We start from the raw sequence: 19,915 nt of genomic DNA, 5'->3' as shown, positions 1-19,915 counted from the left end.
ATACAGATTAAGAAATTGATCTTTGCAGTGTACGTTTTGTATGCAACGTGGACATTTTTGGGATCAGAAGCAGTCGCACATCGCAGTAGGTGCCTGGAGACTCCTCGCACTCTTTCTTCACTCCTCTGCTCCCTCTCTCTTTTAGCTGTTGCTACAGCACCACTTAGGTGATGGATTTAATTATCAAAATGACTAATTATTCCATTAAGGGGAGCGCTCGGCTAGGTGATATTCACAAAATTAGAAATATAATAACTAACATGCACTGCACTGCCAAGAAATTAAGACATTTATCACGTTTACTGGGAGGATTAATGTGGCATTTCAGCTGCCGTTAGCACAAGAGACAAATTCAATTAAGTTTAAGTGAGGAGATGTCAGCAGTGCTAAAATCCATGCAGGAGGAATAGGTGGGAAGAAAAGGGAAAAGAATGAGCTTACATGACAAGCGTGCACTGAGAAAGAGCAGGGAAGGGATAAATAAAGAGGTAATGAGGAAAGAGAAAGAAAGAAAGTGGAATCGAGACGGATGGAGATGGAGATTCACGCTCACCATGGCACCAATGCCGTATGCGGCTGCTGGAGCAAGTGCGTGGTTGTAGGGGTCGGCAGCATAAACTCGTCCGTAACTGTGGATACACGGAGAGATGGTCAGATCGCGCTGCCAAGTTGAAAATCTCTTCTTTTCTATGCAAACACAAACGTCTTACAGTCATATACGACACCACGGACTGAAGCAACTACGTATGGTGATGGTTTCTGAGTGTTTGGAAAATGGCAATCAAATGAAGTCAAAGAGGAGAAGATCACATGGCTCTTGCAGTCATGCTACACAGGTCAAAGAGGAAGACATCACTGTTTGAAAGTTGAAGGGCCACTTGAGCAAGACCTCACTGCTCTATTCATATTCTTACGGCAATATCAGTTTATACATACAAACTTTGCAAATTGGTACCAAGAGGAATTTGCTTGTTTTTTTTCTAGTTCAATACACTTGCACAAACAACCCTTCAATTTTTTAGTAGTTTAATTTAGGCATATTGATCAAACAGGCAAAAAAAAAAAAAAAAAAAAAGAAAAAAACATAGGGAAACAGACCAGAGATCAATGTTTTACAGTACTTGCACCAAAAACGAAAAACATCTGTTCATTATTCTCGTTTGGGGCCGATATGATGAAAATGTTGCAGGGTGTTTAGCTTAAATGTGAGCTTAATTTATACTTTTTTTTATGTCTTTTATCCTCAGATCTCACCCTGTTCTTCCTCAAAGTTCAAGTAGGCTTCGTTTGAAAACAACCTGGAATATCTGCTCCTCAAAGCCTTGTTATGCATGCATGGTGTTTCTGAACCAGATAAAGAGCCAATCAGAGAGCAGAGAAATGAGCCAATTTACATATTCTTCCACTCCTGGTGATTAAGAAGTTAATCCACTGCAAATTAGTATAGACATTGTTATTCACTACACAGTCTCTCTGTCTTCATATTTCAATGCGCGGCCAAGTATTTTGTTTGACCTGTGTTATCTGTGTTTACAGGGGTTAGTTTTAATGAGTATGCAGTTCAGTGATCAAACCAGGGCTGCCTCCACTCTTCTGGAGCTAAGATTGAAAAGGTGACCCTGAGGATATAGCACATGGTGAATTAGTCCTAAAGCATTAAGTAAGAGAAGAAATGCTGATTGGATGAGTCACCCGAAATGCAAGAACTGGGGTTTTTAATTGCCATTTGAAGGACACTGAAAATGTTTTTTGCCTGTTTTTCTAGCAGTGCTTGCCGGAAACGCACTACAAATTTAAGCTTCAACTCGTAAACTTGTGACTATTGGTTTATTCCGTTCTGTGATCTGTTATACTAGGCTCCTCCTGCCACCCATCGAGACTCCAAGTTCCATGTTTGTTAATGAACACCAACATACGGCTAAATTAGATCTGGGCCCTGAGATACAGGTTAATAAATCTCAGATGGCTGGGATATATCTGCATTATTGACTAGATGCTCATTATTTTGGAAAATGTGTGTTCTAGCAGCACCATTTCTCTAAATGTATTGACTTTTCCCACCAGGAGACCGAACGGACAGCTCATTTCTATGATTTCTTTAAACAATGCTGGGCTGTGCTTTAGGAGCTCTAATGTGAGTTGGTCTATATGAGGATATATTACTTACTGATTATGTGGATTTGTGAACAGGATGCATGTGGCCTTCAGGGTTATCAGCAATTATTGAACAGGGACAATTAGACCATAATTTGCATGTTTTTCAGACTCCAAATGACAAATTCCAATTGTGTTTTACAGAAAACAGCGTACAGTAGTCTTCAAGAAAGTGCCTTCTGCTAAATCACAGCCTTGTTAGCATATTCATTTTCCATGAGCGAGGGGGGAAAAAGGAAGGAAAGGAAAAAAAAAAAGGGCTGTCATAAAATCAGTGCGCGGATGGACAGGTCCATTTTCCTTTTTGTATACCGTGACTCAAGCTTGTAACAATCACACTTGTGTCATTCCCAAGATCTAGCCATCTACAGCCAATGTGAAAGACACCATATACTACAAGAGCAACCTTGATATGACAAGAACAACAGCACAACACACCTGTAAAACAATAACACAAACAAACCAACCAACCAACCAAAAAAAAAAAGGCCCTCTTGCGCTCACACACATACACAGATCTAATGGAGAGGGAGGCGATGGTGGAGAGAGAACTCAAAGGAACCATGGAACACAAGGAAGATTGAGATAAAAAAAAAAAAGAGGAAAATCACAGATTCCAAGCTCGTGACAAATGTGTTCATTTCACTCTTCAAGGAACACATGCCTCTTCCAAGCAGTGCCATGGGAGAGAGAAACAGAAGATGAGAACCACGAATGCGATGCCTTCCAGCTATCCTCATGCAGTACTCCAAAACTACTCCACTCGCCCAAAAAAAGAGCATTCAAGAGAAACGAAGTAAGAAAAAAACTTAACATCTACTAATTAAAAGGGGGCAGAAATAAGGAGACAGCCGGGCAATAGAAGCACTCACTGTCAGGGTGCATAAAAAAGGGGGTATATGCTCGCTCCCTCGTGGGTGCATCGAGAAAGTGAGGGTGATTTGGTATTCATTTATATTTATTTATTTTACCTGAGGAGGTGTTACAAGAAATTTCATCTGCTGCAACGAAGACGAAATGATTTCTGCAAGAGAAGATAAAATTTACAATACCGCCTGCTGACTGGCTGGATGGACGAGAGGCGGGGGAGGGGGAAGAGGAGGAAGGGGGTGGGGGGCTGGGGTTAGGGAATGGAAGGGGTTGGGTTGGGGGGGGGGTATGGTGGTATAATGGGTTTTAGCTCACAAGCAAAAAGAACCAGAGCTCTAAGTGCTCATATCGACATGGAGGAACAGGGAAAAGCATGCTAGGGAGATTGGAGATGCAAATGCGGGAATAAAGAAGAGGAGTAAAAAAAGACATATACAGTATATCAGAGATGAGACTAAATCATAACCTCAGACTGGGGCCGATTCAATAGAAACTGCAGCTATGTGCGAGACGCTTTGATTTAGCCACTCTAAACGTCCTCTCCTCTGTAAACCCCCTCCCTCCATCACTATTGTTCTGTAAAAGTCAAGGAACTGCATTCACAGCATTACTGAAAAGCACTGGGATGGCCTTGAACGGTCACATAAAAGCCAACCTTCAAGCCCATTACAAACACCTGAGACTGCAACCATTATACACAGATCATATAGGAAATCAAACAGATAATATTATCCATCAAAGTGCTTATGTCATATAATATAACATTTTCTTGGGAGAGAGATGAGAAGAGAGAGAAAAGCAAAACTCCCACTGCTACAGGTATATGGAGAGATTTTATTTGAGATATATTTTAAAATGTCTAAATAACAAGGTGCACTCAGTTAATTATTTTTTTATCCTCATTAAAAAAATGTATACAGGTAAAGAAATGGATGCATTTAGAAAAATTCATGGTTTCAGTAAGATTTTATTATAATTTTTTTTTATTCTTATTAGGCAAAACCAAATAGATCAAAGTTAAAACATTTTTTTTTCATGATGTTACAAAATGTCTTTTTTTCAATTAAATGCTGTTCTTTTGAACTTAATATTAATCAAACAATACTATTGTTTGTTTTTCATCATTTTTAATGTGAATGTAAGCTCTTCTTCTGAAATTACTTTTAAGCCAGTGGCCAAATAATAATAATTATTAATAATTAATAATTATTATTATTATTTTATTTTATTTTTTTACAAACTCACCTTCAGACTTGTTCAGTAAATTTTCAACAAAAATAAAAAAACAGAGCCCACAATTTTTTTTTGTTAAACTGAAAATGTCAATTCATGCTGTTTTATAATCCATAAAGCGGGTCACCTCATGGGGGCTAACATACTGAGGTCACATAATTAGATTTGAAAATAATGTTGTCATCAGGGCTTACTTCGAATAGTAACAGAAAAAGTTTGAGTGACACTTCATCTGCCCCACTAGGTGTCGTTACGTTCAATATGCGACAACAATAACCACAAAAAAATAAAAATTACTAAGTGCACCTTGAATCTTTGTGAACTATGAACATTTATTTAATTTACATTTAACATGAACTGTTTACAGATTTAAGCCAGCAGAAACATACAGCATAGAAAGGACTAGAGAATAATCCTACAATCCCTTGCAAATAATAATAATAAAAAACTTAAATAAACATAAAAAAAAAAAAATCATAGGAATTTTTATAATGCAAACAAGATGTGGGTAAATGGTGCATTCTGGGTAAACAATCATAACTAGAATGAGCCGTATCATTGGTTGCACTGCACAGGCTTCTGAGTCACTGCACAGGTGTGACAAATGATGTGTCATGGCTGGATCTCACGTCTAATTAGAGACATTGGCCGCCATATTGCCAGGCCCCTTTTTAATTGCCGCTTGGAGCTATTTTTAATAACTAAATGAATCATTCATTCCCGCTAAGCATTCAGATTGAATCGGCCTTCTTAATCATGTTAGGGGGCTTGTTTTGAATACAATGTTCTATTCGGCATGACAGTATTGACCGTCCCAATGCACACACACACACACACACACTCACACATATACTCTAGGGAGTAAAGCTCAATGCAGACATGCATTTGAACACATGCATCAAATGGTGCACTTTCTATAACAGATATGTTGCAAAATCAGATATGTATTGGCTTCAGATATGACCATTCAAACACATTACAGACTAAACATGCACTTCATGAAGACGCTAAAGTCACAAGCACTAAATATGAGCAGTACTACTGGACTACATCACACATATTGCTATATTACATTTCAACTGCCATTCAGTATTTATTTCTATAATTTAATAAGACACATACACTTGACAGAGTTTCCTCTCTTTGTGTTAGCTAATAAGGGTCACAGGCACTTCCCAAGCAAAAGACAGACAACACATTCAGGGGTGTAAATCACTTGAGTAATTTTACTTTATTCATACAAATAAGCATCATTTTGGGAAATATTTAGTTTACCTGAAACTAAATATTTGCACTTGTACTCAATAACACTTCTAATTAAAACATTAAACTTTTTAGTAAAAGTATAACATTTATTTTGTAAGCTATCATGACGTACAGTATTGTTCAAAATAATAGCAGTACAATGTGACTAACCAGAATAATCAAGTTTTTTAGTATATTTTTTATTGCTACGTGGCAAACAAGTTACCAGTAGGTTCAGTAGATTGTCAGAAAACAAACAAGACCCAGCATTCATGATATGCACGCTCTTAAGGCTGTGCAATTGGGCAATTAGTTGAAAGGGGTGTGTTCAAAAAAATAGCAGTGTCTACCTTTGACTGTACAAACTCAAAACTATTTTGTACAAACATTTTTTTTTTCTGGGATTTAGCAATCCTGTGAATCACTAAACTAATATTTAGTTGTATGACCACAGCTTTTTAAAACTGCTTGACATCTGTGTGGCATGGAGTCAACCAACTTGTGGCACCTCTCAGCTGTTATTCCACTCCATGATTCTTTAACAACATTCCACAATTCATTCACATTTCTTGGTTTTGCTTCAGAAACAGCATTTTTGATATCACCCCACAAGTTCTCAATTGGATTAAGGTCTGGAGATTGGGCTGGCCACTCCATAACATTAATTTTGTTGGTTTGGAACCAAGACTTTGCCCGTTTACTAGTGTGTTTTGGGTCATTGTCTTGTTGAAACAACCATTTCAAGGGCATGTCCTCTTCAGCATAGGGCAACATGACCTCTTCAAGTATTTTAACATATGCAAACTGATCCATGATCCCTGGTATGCGATAAATAGGCCCAACACCATAGTAGGAGAAACATGCCCATATCATGATGCTTGCACCTCCATGCTTCACTGTCTTCACTGTGTACTGTGGCTTGAATTCAGAGTTTGGGGGTCGTCTCACAAACTGCCTGTGGCCCTTGGACCCAAAAAGAACAATTTTACTCTCATCAGTCCACAAAATGTTCCTCCATTTCTCTTTAGGACAGTTGATGTGTTCTTTGGCAAATTGTAACCTCTTCTGCACATGCCTTTTTTTTAACAGAGGGACTTTGCGGGGGATTCTTGAAAATAGATTAGCTTCACACAGACGTCTTCTAACTGTCACAGTACTTACAGGTAACTCCAGACTGTCTTTGATCATCCTGGAGGTGATCATTGGCTGAGCCTTTGCCATTCTGGTTATTCTTCTATCCATTTTGATGGTTGTCTTCCGTTTTCTTCCACGTCTCTCTGGTTTTGCTCTCCATTTTAAGGCATTGGAGATCATTTTAGCTGAACAGCCTATCATTTTTTGCACCTCTTTATAGGTTTTCCCCTCTCTAATCAACTTTTTAATCAAAGTACGCTGTTCTTCTGAACAATGTCTTGAACGACCCATTTTCCTCAGCTTTCAAATGCATGTTCAACAAGTGTTGGCTTCATACTTAAATAGGGGCCACCTGATTCACACCTGTTTCTTCACAAAATTGATGACCTCAGTGATTGAATGCCACACTGCTATTTTTTTGAACACACCCCTTTCAACTAATTCAACTAATTGCCCAATTGCACAGCCTTAAGAGCGTGCATATCATGAATGCTGGGTCTCATTTGTTTTCTGAGAATCTACTGAACCTACTGGTAACTTGTTTACCACGTAACAATAAAAAAATATACGAAAAACCTTGATTATTCTGGTTAGTCACATTGTACTGCTATTATTTTGAACAATACTGTATGTACTTTATGTAATCTATTCATATTTTAAAACAAATATACATTACCATTCAAAAGTTTGGGGTCAGTACTTTATTTTACTTTATTTTTAAGTATTTTATGCTTTACTAAATCTGCATTTATATGGTTTCTTGCAAACTGTACTGGTAAGTTTATTTTGCGTGCCGAAACCGAGACTGATTATCAAAGAATCTACAGTGAAATGTACTGAACAAACAAATACTGCTCTACTGAGACACTCAAATAGTTAATACAAATAAATGATCACTTTCCTAGATTTAGGATCCTTTGGAAGCTAATTATAGTACAATGACCTTTCACATGTCAAAACATGTGGAAAATGTGATTTCTCAATTCATGGCCTTTTTTTTTTTTTATCTTAAAGTAATTTATTCCTGTGATCAAAGCAGAGTTTTCAGTATCATTACTCCACTCTTAAGGGTCACCTGATCCTTCAGAAATCATTCTAATATGTCGATTTGGTGATTAATAATTATATTATTATTATTATTTTTTTTTATACATGTAGTGTACATTTTTGTCAGTCTTCCTGAACTAAGAAGATTTTAATTGTGTGGAATCCTATACTGTCCATCAAGTTTAATTTCTCAGTGCTTTTTACACCGCTGAGCATGCCTGGTATGTGTTAGCAGCACAATTTGTTAATAAATGAAATAAACGGCCTTTCATACAAGAGTTGCTTTAGCTTCCAGCACAGCTGCTATCCCAGCCCTGAGGGTTTAAACTAGGCAGCGCCAGAAACACGCACAACGGGCCACCTCCAGCTCTCTTGAACAAGTGTCATGGGGACAGAGGTCAGCTGATGCTAGTATGGTGGGTTTTAGGAAGCTAGGCTACTGTGCACTCCTGACCCATGTGCACCCAGTCCGCAGCTGTTCAGATGGAATCAGCTGAGCCTTGTGGGCTAAAAGGCGATTTCAGAGAAAGAGGCAGCCGTGACCCGGACTGCTCCTCCCAGCAGCACTGAGACTGGATCTCTGACGGAGAACGAGTGAAGCTTTGACAAAGAGCAGCAACCAGAAGCCATGGCTAATAGCTAATGATGGCAGGGTGTGCCATTCTGTTAAGATAAAGCTTTGGGGTATTGGTATCTGCCACCATGGAAGGCAAGAGATCAACTGCAGTCAAAACACTCGCAGGATTAGCGTAGATCAGAGATGATATCTTTCACACGAGGTGATAACATCTAACACTGCTGAGAGGTTATTTTAATGGAGGCAGACTGAACGATTAAACTCCAACTGTCTTCAAACGTTACTCATTGAGACATGAATAATTTATTTTTATGAGGGAAGAGAGATTATAAGTCATTTACATTGCAAATGAATAATTCAATTGTTTTAAATCTGAAGATTTTAAAAAATGTATGACTTCTCAATAACAATCATTTATAATCTCTATTATGAAAGACTTGTCTTATGCGAACTAATTTAGCTGGAATTTGTATCAGGGACCTAATTTGTATGTTGGGCTGCGGTTTCAATTTCCCAAAGCTGCTATTATTCTCAAAATGTGTCTAAAGGTAAACAAAATAATTCAAATGTTATTGAGAGGCCTCTTTATTTGCATAATCAATCAAGCAGGTTTCTGCAGAGAGCTAAACAACATTAAGGAAACTTTCTGAATTTAATCAGTTCGAGCATTAACATTAGCTCTGCCCACTGGCAAAGCATTGACTATGTCTGCTTGTATAACTACATTTTTAATTCAAACTGAACCACTGGCAATTTTGGGGGGTTCATAGAACATCATGAAAGATAGAGTAAGATCTGTATTAATGACAAAACAGTTAAGGCAATAGCTGAAACACACCATTCATGTCTGTAGCACAAGCATTGTAAATCCATAAGTAAGAGCAATAGATATACTGAAGCCTAACTTAGTCAGCACCAAAAAAAGAAGAACAACAAAAAAATATGTCACTGAAGGTGCAGTTTATTTATGTATTTATTGCCCAATAAATGCAACAGAATCCATGATAAATAAAATAACTTTATACTACTTTGAAATGTTTGAGGTCAGTATTTTATATATATATATATATATTATATTATTAATAAGCACAACTGTCATAATGGTCACTGAGAATTCAGCTTGCATCAAAGTAATACATTCCATTTTAAAATATAACCGTTATTTTAAATTACAATAATATTTATTTTTATATTGCATTTTTGATCAAATATGGTGAGCAGATAAGACCTGTTATTAAAAAAGTATGCCGACCCCAAAGTTTTGAATGGTATTGTATATCTTTTTCTGTTTTTATTTAACATGAGTTCTGTTGCATTTATTTACTATTTAGTAAATAAATAGATAAATCAAATATTTGAATGTTTTACTTGAAAAGGCTAGTAGTGCATAAGATCATAACATGATTGCCCAAGCCTAGAGTAATCGAACCAACAGACCAACAAATCAGATTACCGCTATACCATAAAAGATTTCTCATAACAAGAAGCCACAGAAAAACAACAAGTGCCCTTGGAATCAATAACATGGTTTCTTAAGACGGTCTGACTTTAATTTCTGAGGACAGTCGACTGTATTTATCCAGAGAAGGCCCTGCGTGTGAGGAGGACACATGTGGCTATTGAACCGATCATGAAACCACTTTGATCTAAAGCCTGGCAACAATTACAAACACTACAACATGCAGTTCACGGCCAACAGACATCAAAAAGTGCGCTCGGGTGCGTTTGGTCCCCATTCGCAGCTAATGATCTGTCTTTACCATGGACTCTGGGATCTATGCACGCACAAACACTCCCGTGATGATAACATAAACATGATGTAATGATGATGAGCACCACTCACAACCGGTCGGGTGAGATTCACAGCACACGACTTATCAAGAGGCATGCAGGGACACCGTTGAGAGATTATGACAGCACTGCTAAGATGACATGATAATCAAGTGTTGCTTCATCTAGTTATGGCTGCACAATATCAGTTGTTACATGTCGGATGACAGCATTACAGTCATTATTTGCCATTAACAGTCATGAGCAGATATGCTTTTGTGTCATGCGAATGTTTTACAATCACATCAAGGCTCCAAATTTGCTTTATTCTTGATTGCGTGCCATCTGCAATAAGCTTACACTCACAATTGACAAGAGAGAGAGAGAGAGAAGAAAAAAATAAAAAAATAAATAAAAGGAAATCAAAATCAGCCAAGACGACTTCCTCTGGTCTCCCGCCAAACGGGCTTTTGTCTCATCTCTGAGGAACTGTCAGGTCTATCCCACTTCATTCTGCAGTTACAGTTGCTCCGACATGGATGTGTTTCACCATTATATTTGCAGTGACATCTCATTTGATTTAATTTGCCAATTACTGCACTGGGCACCGTGATATTCCCCATCACCACTGGCAAGAGGAATTAGGCTAATAAATCAGGCTGGCCTTTTTGTGTGTGTGTGTGTGTGTGCCTGCCTCTGCTTGTGACGAAGGGAGAGAGTTTGACCTCAGAGGAGTAAAGGGTGAGAGAGAACGAGGCTGCCTCGGCTGGGTGAGGTGGGTGGGTGTTAAGGGCCCCGCCGGAGGGCCTGGTGAAGTGGTGTTGTGAATGGTGTGCAGGCAGCGGTGTGTGCCTTACCTGTCACTGTAGGCAGCGGCGGTAGCAGTAGCAGGCTGAGTGTATCGGTAGGCAGCATAACCACCCTAGAAATACAACACACACTCACTCACATGGGCACGTCAACAACAGCTGTTTGGACTTTTCATAAAATGTATTTGCAAGAAAAAAAAGAGCGAGGGTGGGGGGAAGGGGAGGGAGGTTTGGTTTGATGTTATGTTCTGTGACAGAGACTGTACAATTGAATCTTATGGAGATGAAGAGGCATGGTGTGATTTTGGAGAGCCGCACACGACAACATCGCTTTCATTCGCTCGGAGTTCACAGCATCGGCGCTCACGATTCGCCACAAGCTCCAAAAGAGGGGACGCACATGTCATAATCATAGCTATTAAATATGCATAATCTAATTACAAAGAAGCAGCCTTATGTTGGTGACTCAACCTGCTTTCTTATTCCTCTCATGCATACATCTGAGGATTAATTATGTAGCGCTGTCATACTACACTACTTCTTTTTGCCAACGATGGAGAAGGGAATAATTTCAACATGTGGAACAGTAACATCCGATGTTCAGTAAGGCAAAAAGGCCAAACAAACATGTGCAGTCATAAGCGCATATGCCTGCTGATTTGAGCAGCTTTGTTTCATATTCAATGACTGTGCGAGATATTGCTGTCTGCTTGAAATACTCCCACACTGCAATACCGTGCTCTGCACTTTTATTTTACAATTTACAATTATTTCCTTTCCTCTATTTAGTGTTTCCCAACCATTTTTGACTTATCTACCCCCACAGCCCCATCATACCCCTTTATAAATACTAAATCAAAATCTGCATCTGTCTGGTGTCTTTAAATAAATGCACAGGGTGTCATCAACACAAATGAGCATACTTGCACTAGGAATAAGTTTTCATCATTATAACGATATTTATCTAAATTACATTAATTTACATATTCTTAACTTGTCACCATCATTTCTGTATTTAATTAATTTAAAGTACCCCCTAGGAAAAAAAATAAATTTAAAGTAAAATCTAAACCAAAATTGAAACCCGCTGCTACTGGATAATTTTTTTTATTTATTCAATTATTTATTTTTGCAATTGTGCTGTTTGACTAAATATTTATATCAATAGCTTATATGGTTTATGATCCTTTTTTTTTAATTATTGTTGTACTGTAGATGTTTTCCCTCATTCCTTCTTTTTTGAGGAGGCACAGCTTCCTTTCCCATTCCTATTAGCAGTTTACAGTAAACACAAACCCTAACGGATAAGTCCATCTGTACAGCTCTGCTCTTTCTCATTTTCTCCAGGGCTTCCTGGTCCCCTGGCCCCGCTGTTCTCCACACCAGGCCTTCAGGCTGTAGTAAATACCACTCTCACTCTCCCTGCACTCACGCATACATTACAGCAGCTCTTTCTCACAACTTTCTTCATGTTCCTCACTCTCCCACTTCCTCACAGCTCACCTCTGTCCTCTAACTCCTTTCATAATGACTCACCGGGTAATTCAGACTCCCACTGCGTGGCCGGCCCCTTAACAAACCATTTCATTTTCTCGCACAACACTGAGCCTGACACGCGGCCGTGATGCATCTGGGCTGTATTTAAATCCTGTGTGATGAGCTGCAGAGCAGGACGGCCGAATGGGGCCACTCTCTGACAGACAGGGGCCGCGGGCATCTACATGTCTCTGAAGCTCCATTAGGCTTGGTCAACTAACCTCAGGGAAACTGACAGGGTGTGCAGGTGCGGCGGGAGCAGTGGTCAGGACTTTAACGCTGAGATGCGTATCTGGAGAGCGGTCACAATTTATCATTATGACTCACAAAGAGAGAGAGGAATAGATAGGGCTCCACTGACTCCTGACTGTTTGTATCTGTCTGGAGTGCATGTGGACATACTGAGCTTATCATGGTTATTAATGCGCATGGGGAATTTCTCATACTTTTACTAGAGTGTGTGTTTGCCCTCCACAACCGCTTGATGGCTTGAGTTAGTTGAAAGGATATTATTCTATAATACAGAATAATACAACTTTTCAAGTGCTTTATCAGTGCATATATAACATAATGCAACAATCAATTCCAGTCCCTGGTAGTAGTCCAACAGCACTTTGACTTTTCAGTGTTTGTGTTATACTACATTAATGATGGGGATCACTCGGTTACTCTATTTTCTAAAAAACAAAAACAAAAAACAAAAACAGGCTTATGTGAAACAAAATGATTACATCATTAGTAAGCAGATAATTTCTAATGATAGAACTTGTGGTCCTAGATCAAAACGAGTAGGTCACATTGGAGGGTTTCCAATCATTAGTGATGATCACAAATGGACTTGTTTGTTACAGTGTGGCTTTGGGCATTTCTAGATCTTCTAGAAATGAAAAGTCAGCCACATGAAGGAAATGGGAAGCACTTTATATTACAGATTAAATTGAAAGATATTACACACACTTTAAGGCTGTCTTTCCTATGCTAGCGTAGCTTAATTTTCCAGACCTTAGCCAACATTCTGTACATTTAGCAGAGCACTCAGCAAATTAAGATTGGTTATAAAAAAATACAGTTCTTGGATAGTTTCTAATGAATATTAGATGATCTTATCGCAGCAGAACAATCAATCCCAGCCTCTGTGGCATTGAGCTAATGACAGGGGAACAGAGGAAGCATTACATCAGCTCTTCCCACCATTCCCACACACATTTATACCCTGTACAATTTGTTTCATCCTAGAGGAGGGTGAACGGGGGGTTATACATCAGGCTGTGTCAGGCTCAACGAGACATGGCCTTGAGGAGAACATACTTTCGGCCCCTGCTAGTTACCCCACCTAAGCTCTAGATGCTTCCAATAATCTCAAAATGTGATAAACGTACAAGTGCCCATAGATCGCGGAACGAATATGTTAAACATGTGCAGAATTAGAACATTCATTTTCCTCATTAAATCTTTTTTGAATTTATATTAAGCGATCGAATTGGGAATCATTTTATATGATAAAACGGATAATATTTTATCTTCACAATCATTAAAAAAGGACATTCTGTGTGCTCAATTTCGGGTCACTGAGTCTCACCGCAACTGACAATAAACTCAACAATGTCCATTTCTCTGTCACTGATACTCGTGTGCTGTGGCTGGCTGGGGAAGAATGCTCTTTACTTGTGTGTGAAAGTCTCTTGACACGATTAATGAAGGTAGAACTGAAAAAATGCTAACAATAAAAACAACAATGAATCAGTTGGTTGGTTGATAGTCAGAGGGATGAATGGGGCGGGGGCTGGTGGGGGGGGGGGGGGGTGTTGTGTATGTACAAGATCATTCAAGGACGACATGCGAATACTTACATAAATATCTGCACCATAAAATCCATCCTGGTAAACAAAACTGGAAAGATGCAAACCCACGCACGCACACAAACAAACACAACAAACAAAACACATCAATATTAGTGCATTAAGGCTTCAAACACTGGCCACAGAGAGCTGAAACTTCCTCACATCATATTTTAGTCATTAGCAAATTGTAAAAAAATAAATTAAAATCAATGTAGAAAATGAGAAAAATTACCAAAATTTAAAACCACAACAAAAAAACAAAAATGTAATAATAATAATAATTATTGTTATACTTATTATGAATAATCAAACATATTCCTTTGGGATAGTGTTAATTATTACACTTCCAAATTTAATTCAAACCTCTTGTTTTGTGGATAATTTTTCTTATGTGTGCTATATTGTTTTCTCTGTAAACAATACTTAAAAAAAATTAGCTTAAAGTTTGAAAATCACTTAATGATATCTTATTGGCATTTAAAATGTAACTGAGGGTGACAATAATGTCATTGTAATATTTGAAAACTGAATTGTGTTGCTTGTCTTCTTACGCTTATTTGCATACTGGATTTTGAATAACATACATTTAATAATTTCTGAGCTACATTCCAAGCTGCACAATGTTAATAATACTTCAAAATCGAATAAAATCAAATGTATATTTTGTGTTTAGTTTTATGACCTGGCAAAACCAAAGACTAAAAAATTAATAAAATCTATTAATGCCATACCACCACCGATATTTCCTATTTACACATGACAGCAGGCTGTGGAAACTAGTCTGTGGCCCCTGAAACTTCAAAATGCCATGGCTTGTATGTGCATACATAAAATCAACCAAAATAATCAGAATCACCGTTTGACTGCTCAGAGATCACAAATGCTTCTGTATACAGAAGGTCGAGAGGATTTACATAATGTTACATGACAAAAAAGAAGCGCTTAAGGCCATCGACCATGACAGAACAGCATGACGGTTGACTGTCATGATAACTGCAGGATGCACAGGTTCTGTGTGGTGAGGTAGAGATGCATGTATGTTACAGCGGCCCAGTGACGAGGGGGGGTGTTTGTCAGAAGAGAGGACTAACGCTGATCTTGTGTGTGTGAATGTGAGAAGGGAGTGTTGTAACTTACCCTCCATAGGCTGGGATGTGTGGGGGAGGCGCAGCTGCCCGGAACGTATTGTAAACGGTGCGCCCTCTTCCTCTTAAGTGTGCCCCTCTGTACGCCGCTGCCGCTGTGGCTGCTGGGTATGGGAAGCCTGGCACTGTGGGGAAAAAAACTGTATATACATATGGAGCCATCACAGAACAAAGATAGCTATACAGGTTTGGAACAGTGTTGTTTTTGTTACACTTTAGGGGTAGCTGCAAGCAATTATGTATCATTTACTGTTGTTACTATAGTAAGTACATGTAACATGAGTAACAAGAACACAGTAGAACTTTATTTTACATACCTGTACCGTGTGTACATACTACTGTACGTACTTATAACAATTACAATTAACTGGGTAATAATTATGCACTAACCTTGAAGCACCCCTAAACCTAACCTTAACCTATGCAAGCACTTTACAATACCCAGTACTTTTCTGGGTAAGTACACTGTAAGTACACATACTGTAAAGCTAAAAAAAAAAAAAAAAAAAAAAAAAAAAAAATGAATATTAGATGAAAAACATAAACTCATGAAGATGAGAAAATGTGTAAGTATTCAAATTATTAAAACCGTAGTAAAGTATTTAATATAACAAAAACAAAACCTAACAGAAATAAAAAAAATACAAAAAAGACATACAAAAAGAAAAAAAAAATACAAAAAAGAAGAAATATAAATTTAAATATAAATATAAAGATAAAATATGATTAATATTTCTATAAATAATATAATATAAAACAATACTTTAATAATATATAAATAATTCTAAAACAGCATTGGTAACCATCATTATGTAGGCTTTTCATGCTGTTTTGAAATAAAGAGTTTAAAGTACTGTGACATCACCATCATGGGCACATTAACATGCCTCCCACATATATACATTAACGCAGATTCAGTATTCAGCTACTTGGACTACCCTGATGCACAACAGTGTGGGCTTTTTCAGTATGCTGAGATTAACCAATCATAAAGATGTCATTTACATATAGATGTCTTAAAGCTACAGTAGCAAAAAAGCCTGAGAGGCAAAAATGGTCATGTAAAACCAAACTAAATCTGTTTTTAGTTCAAAAACTTAAGACTTCTGAAGAAAAAAAAGAAATTGTAGGACATGACCCCTTTAAACTCTAATATGCACAGACGTCAGACTAATTATTGTGAAATTACCCCGCCCCAGGGTGATTACACGGCTACTTATGAAACAAGCAACTAAATGGACAAAGGATTGATTTCAGATGAATTTTTTTTAATATGTGAAAACAAAGACACAACAGGGCGATATTAAAAAACAAAACAAAAAACTAACACATTTTTTTTTTAATTGGTGTTGCTATGGACAGTCAAATATGCAGTTATCTAATGTATTATTTGCCTGCAGAATGCACGGCTGACCAATCAGAATCAAGTATTCCAAAGCGCTATGTAATAAACAGCCAAATGAACTATAACTAAGAACTAATCTGAGCTGTGAGGAATGGTGCCCTTCCTCCAGCTACACCTGCAATTAGCCGAAAACTTTAACAATGAATAATAACCAAACTACAGACCTCTGAGGCTGGGTAAAAACAGAAAGCTTGGTATTGTTGTTAAATGATCATTAAGTTTAATAGGGCGTCGGTGGTGAAAATGACTTTTAAGAGGCTTAATTTGAAATGGTTGAGAGGAAGAAAGAGAGAGGGGGTTTGTGGAAGGTGCTCCATTCTTTAACATTACAGGTTTTCAAAAGGAGATCATATAAATGTCTAATAGGAGCACTGAATCTTTGATTTGAGTGATAAAAAATTAAATTTAAGAAAGGGGTTTGCGTGATGCAGAAAGGTGAAAAGGATTGTTCCATTTTTTGTCACCTTGGATGTGTCTCGTTTTCACGCAGTGTGCCACAGCAGTTTTATTATAAAAGAGTGAATTACAGCTAAATGAACTTTACATTTTAATTCCAATTTACTGTATTTATAAAGGAAGGCATAAACTACCATATACAGTATGCAATGTTACCATACATTTGTTAAAATACTACATCTTATGTATGCTGTGCATATATATAGTGGTTTATTCCGAGGCTAAATAATGAAAATCATGCATGCATACAGCTAATAGCTTTGGAGAAATGTTTTTGGAAACCCTACAATTGAACGTTAATGCTGCATTAAAAAAATAAAAAATTCATTAGTCATATGTTTTCCTTTCTCCTTCCATGCCAGGCAGCCCATCTGACAGCCAGCTTTGAAATATGCTGCATACACGTTTGCGTATTTGCAAGAGCTACACTTTGATGTGTAGAATGTGTCCTGAGGAAAATAAATATGAGATGTATTTAGCCTGAATATTTACAGCATAAACAACTTAGACTATGCACTTTCATTTAGAACGATGAAGGGTGGAGGGCTAGATGAAAACGGAGAGAGAGTGAGTGCCGCTGAATGAGAAATGGGAGCATGCAGCACCAGCAGCAGTGAGCTCCAGGGGGATGCACAGGAGAGTTAGTCCATTTTATTGCTTTGAGAGCGATTACACTGAAGCAGATGCTCTGGCCGACGGGAGGTAGCCTCCGCATCAAAGCCATAAAAGTGTACAACTGCTTTGTAGTGCAATAATTTCACTCATTGGCTTCTGTGTGGGAAGTGTTTGGCGGGGGGGGGGGTTGACGTGTGGGCAGAGCCCATGTTTCATAAACACTGCAGGAGGTTCGGTTGTCCTGTGCATTGCACTCTGCAACCTTTCACAGTGCAGAAAACCAGAGAGACTCTTTTAAAGATGCATATATAAACAAGATGCACTTCGAGATTAGACAACAATCTCACAGCTTTCAGATCATGTAAATGTGCTATGTACTGAGTATGGGTAATTCTTGTGGTTTGCAATGAAATACTCATATTTGTTAAAAATTAGGAACAAGACTAAATATTTTGATTATTTATCTATATGTATTCTTACCTAAGATTTAGCTATTATATTTTGAAACTTGACCTTAACCCCTTACTAGTCACCCCCCATTTTTCAGCTTGGAGACAGAAATGACAGTGTGTTGCTATAGGAGTTTGCAAAAAAAAAAAAAAAAAATTCTAGATTACTAGTGAGCTAGTCAGTTGGTGATTACTTGCTGACTATCTGACCCATCCCTATTAAATCTGCTGTTATTTTCCTTATATAAAAAAGTAAGTAGGCAGTCATGATTCACATACACTGTTCTCTACAGGCCCTCCCCAACTGGCAGCTTTATAATCCAAATGTATGTAATATCACAGTAAGCAGTCTTTTGAAAGACATTTCAAGTCTTAATTAATGTACATTTTTAATCACCTCTGTACACACGTCAGGGTCATTTCATATTGTTTCTTTCCACAATGCAATCTTAAATGTTCAATGCACAACACAGAAGCCGCCACCAAAAGTACTTTCATTCCGCTTCATCCTTCCTCTAAAAGCCGCTTGTTGTCTTCCACAATAGTCTATCTGCACAAATTAATTCCATTTTGCTGCTGCCTTTTTGAAAATTCTTAAATTCTTCTCTTGCTTCTCTTGTTAATTGCACGTCACTTTTCAAATTTATCATTCAGTATTTGTGAGTTCAAAACCCACAATGTTGAAAGCACGAGAGGCAGATCTCGTTCAGTCAGGACTCAATCAAAGAGAGAAAGAGAGAGAGAGAGAGAGAGAGGGAGAGAGAGCAGGGACAGTGATGTAACCTTTATTTATATAGTGCTTTTACCCATACAGATTGTGACAAAGCAACTGAACAGCATTAAATAGGAAAATATTATATCAAGCTAAAACACTGAAATATCAGTGTTGCGAAACATCAATACAAATGACTCCAAATCATTACGAACCAAAATATTCCATTTTAGTTCATATGGCTGAAACTCTCAGCCAATCCGTGTTTGTTTCTTCTTCTGAAATGTCAATAATCTCAATGTTGGGCATAGAGAAGTCACCCTTCCTCTCCTCTCACTTAATATTTTAATACTTAATATTGCATGTAAAATTGAACTACATAATTTAATTTTGATTGCATAATGTGATTAAATAAACAATTAAATAATGCAATTACAATTTTAAACCAACTATTACATTTTTCTGTTACAGTACTGACAGAGACCCTAGAAAGTATTTGGACACCCAAGTCACACTTAAAATGGTTGAATTTCATTGCTCTACAGATATGTTTTTTTCAATGGAATATTTTATTGTGCGTCATTTCCAGTGATGCTGTTGTCATGATCAGGTCATCGAACTTCCGTTTATTCACAACCAGAGGTCATCATCCACAACACAGACTCTCACACTACACAGTACACCCTGGACTACATTTCCCATGCTCCATTGCATCAATCACAATCACCTGATAGCAATCACAATATGCATCTGAGAACAGTCACACACACACATCATCAGACACGCTTTATATGCATTGGACTTCTCACACACTGCTGAGTATTGTTCTGCACACATCCCTCTCATAGCGATACGTAGGCCTTTCTGTGTTAATTTCCAGTATTCATAGTCTTGTTTCAGTTCCCTGTTTTCATAGT

General features: G+C 37.8%; 1 protein-coding gene across 11 annotated transcripts in view; it reads right to left on the bottom strand.

Annotated features, from left to right (window-relative positions):
* The window catches only part of LOC113042980 (RNA binding protein fox-1 homolog 1-like), a 231,696-nt gene that overhangs the window by 2,380 nt on the left and 209,401 nt on the right, over positions 1-19,915 (bottom strand). For 10 of the 11 annotated variants that reach the window (XM_026202050.1, XM_026202085.1, XM_026202094.1 and 7 more), the window contains 4 exons: positions 15,354-15,486; positions 14,226-14,265; positions 10,888-10,952; positions 554-629 (listed from right to left, as the gene is read on the bottom strand). In XM_026202050.1, the coding sequence (XP_026057835.1) occupies positions 554-629; positions 10,888-10,952; positions 14,226-14,265; positions 15,354-15,486 (314 nt within the window). Of the gene's footprint in view, positions 1-553; positions 630-3,125; positions 3,179-10,887; positions 10,953-14,225; positions 14,266-15,353; positions 15,487-19,915 lie in introns of all 11 variants that reach the window. The other variant, XM_026202076.1, reaches the window with a different exon arrangement.

The sequence above is a fragment of the Carassius auratus genome, chromosome 3, assembly GCF_003368295.1.
Source record: "Carassius auratus strain Wakin chromosome 3, ASM336829v1, whole genome shotgun sequence".
NCBI lineage: Eukaryota > Metazoa > Chordata > Actinopteri > Cypriniformes > Cyprinidae > Carassius > Carassius auratus.
The sequence above is the reverse complement of the archived record's forward strand: the minus strand, read 5'-3'. Positions and strand labels throughout refer to the sequence as shown.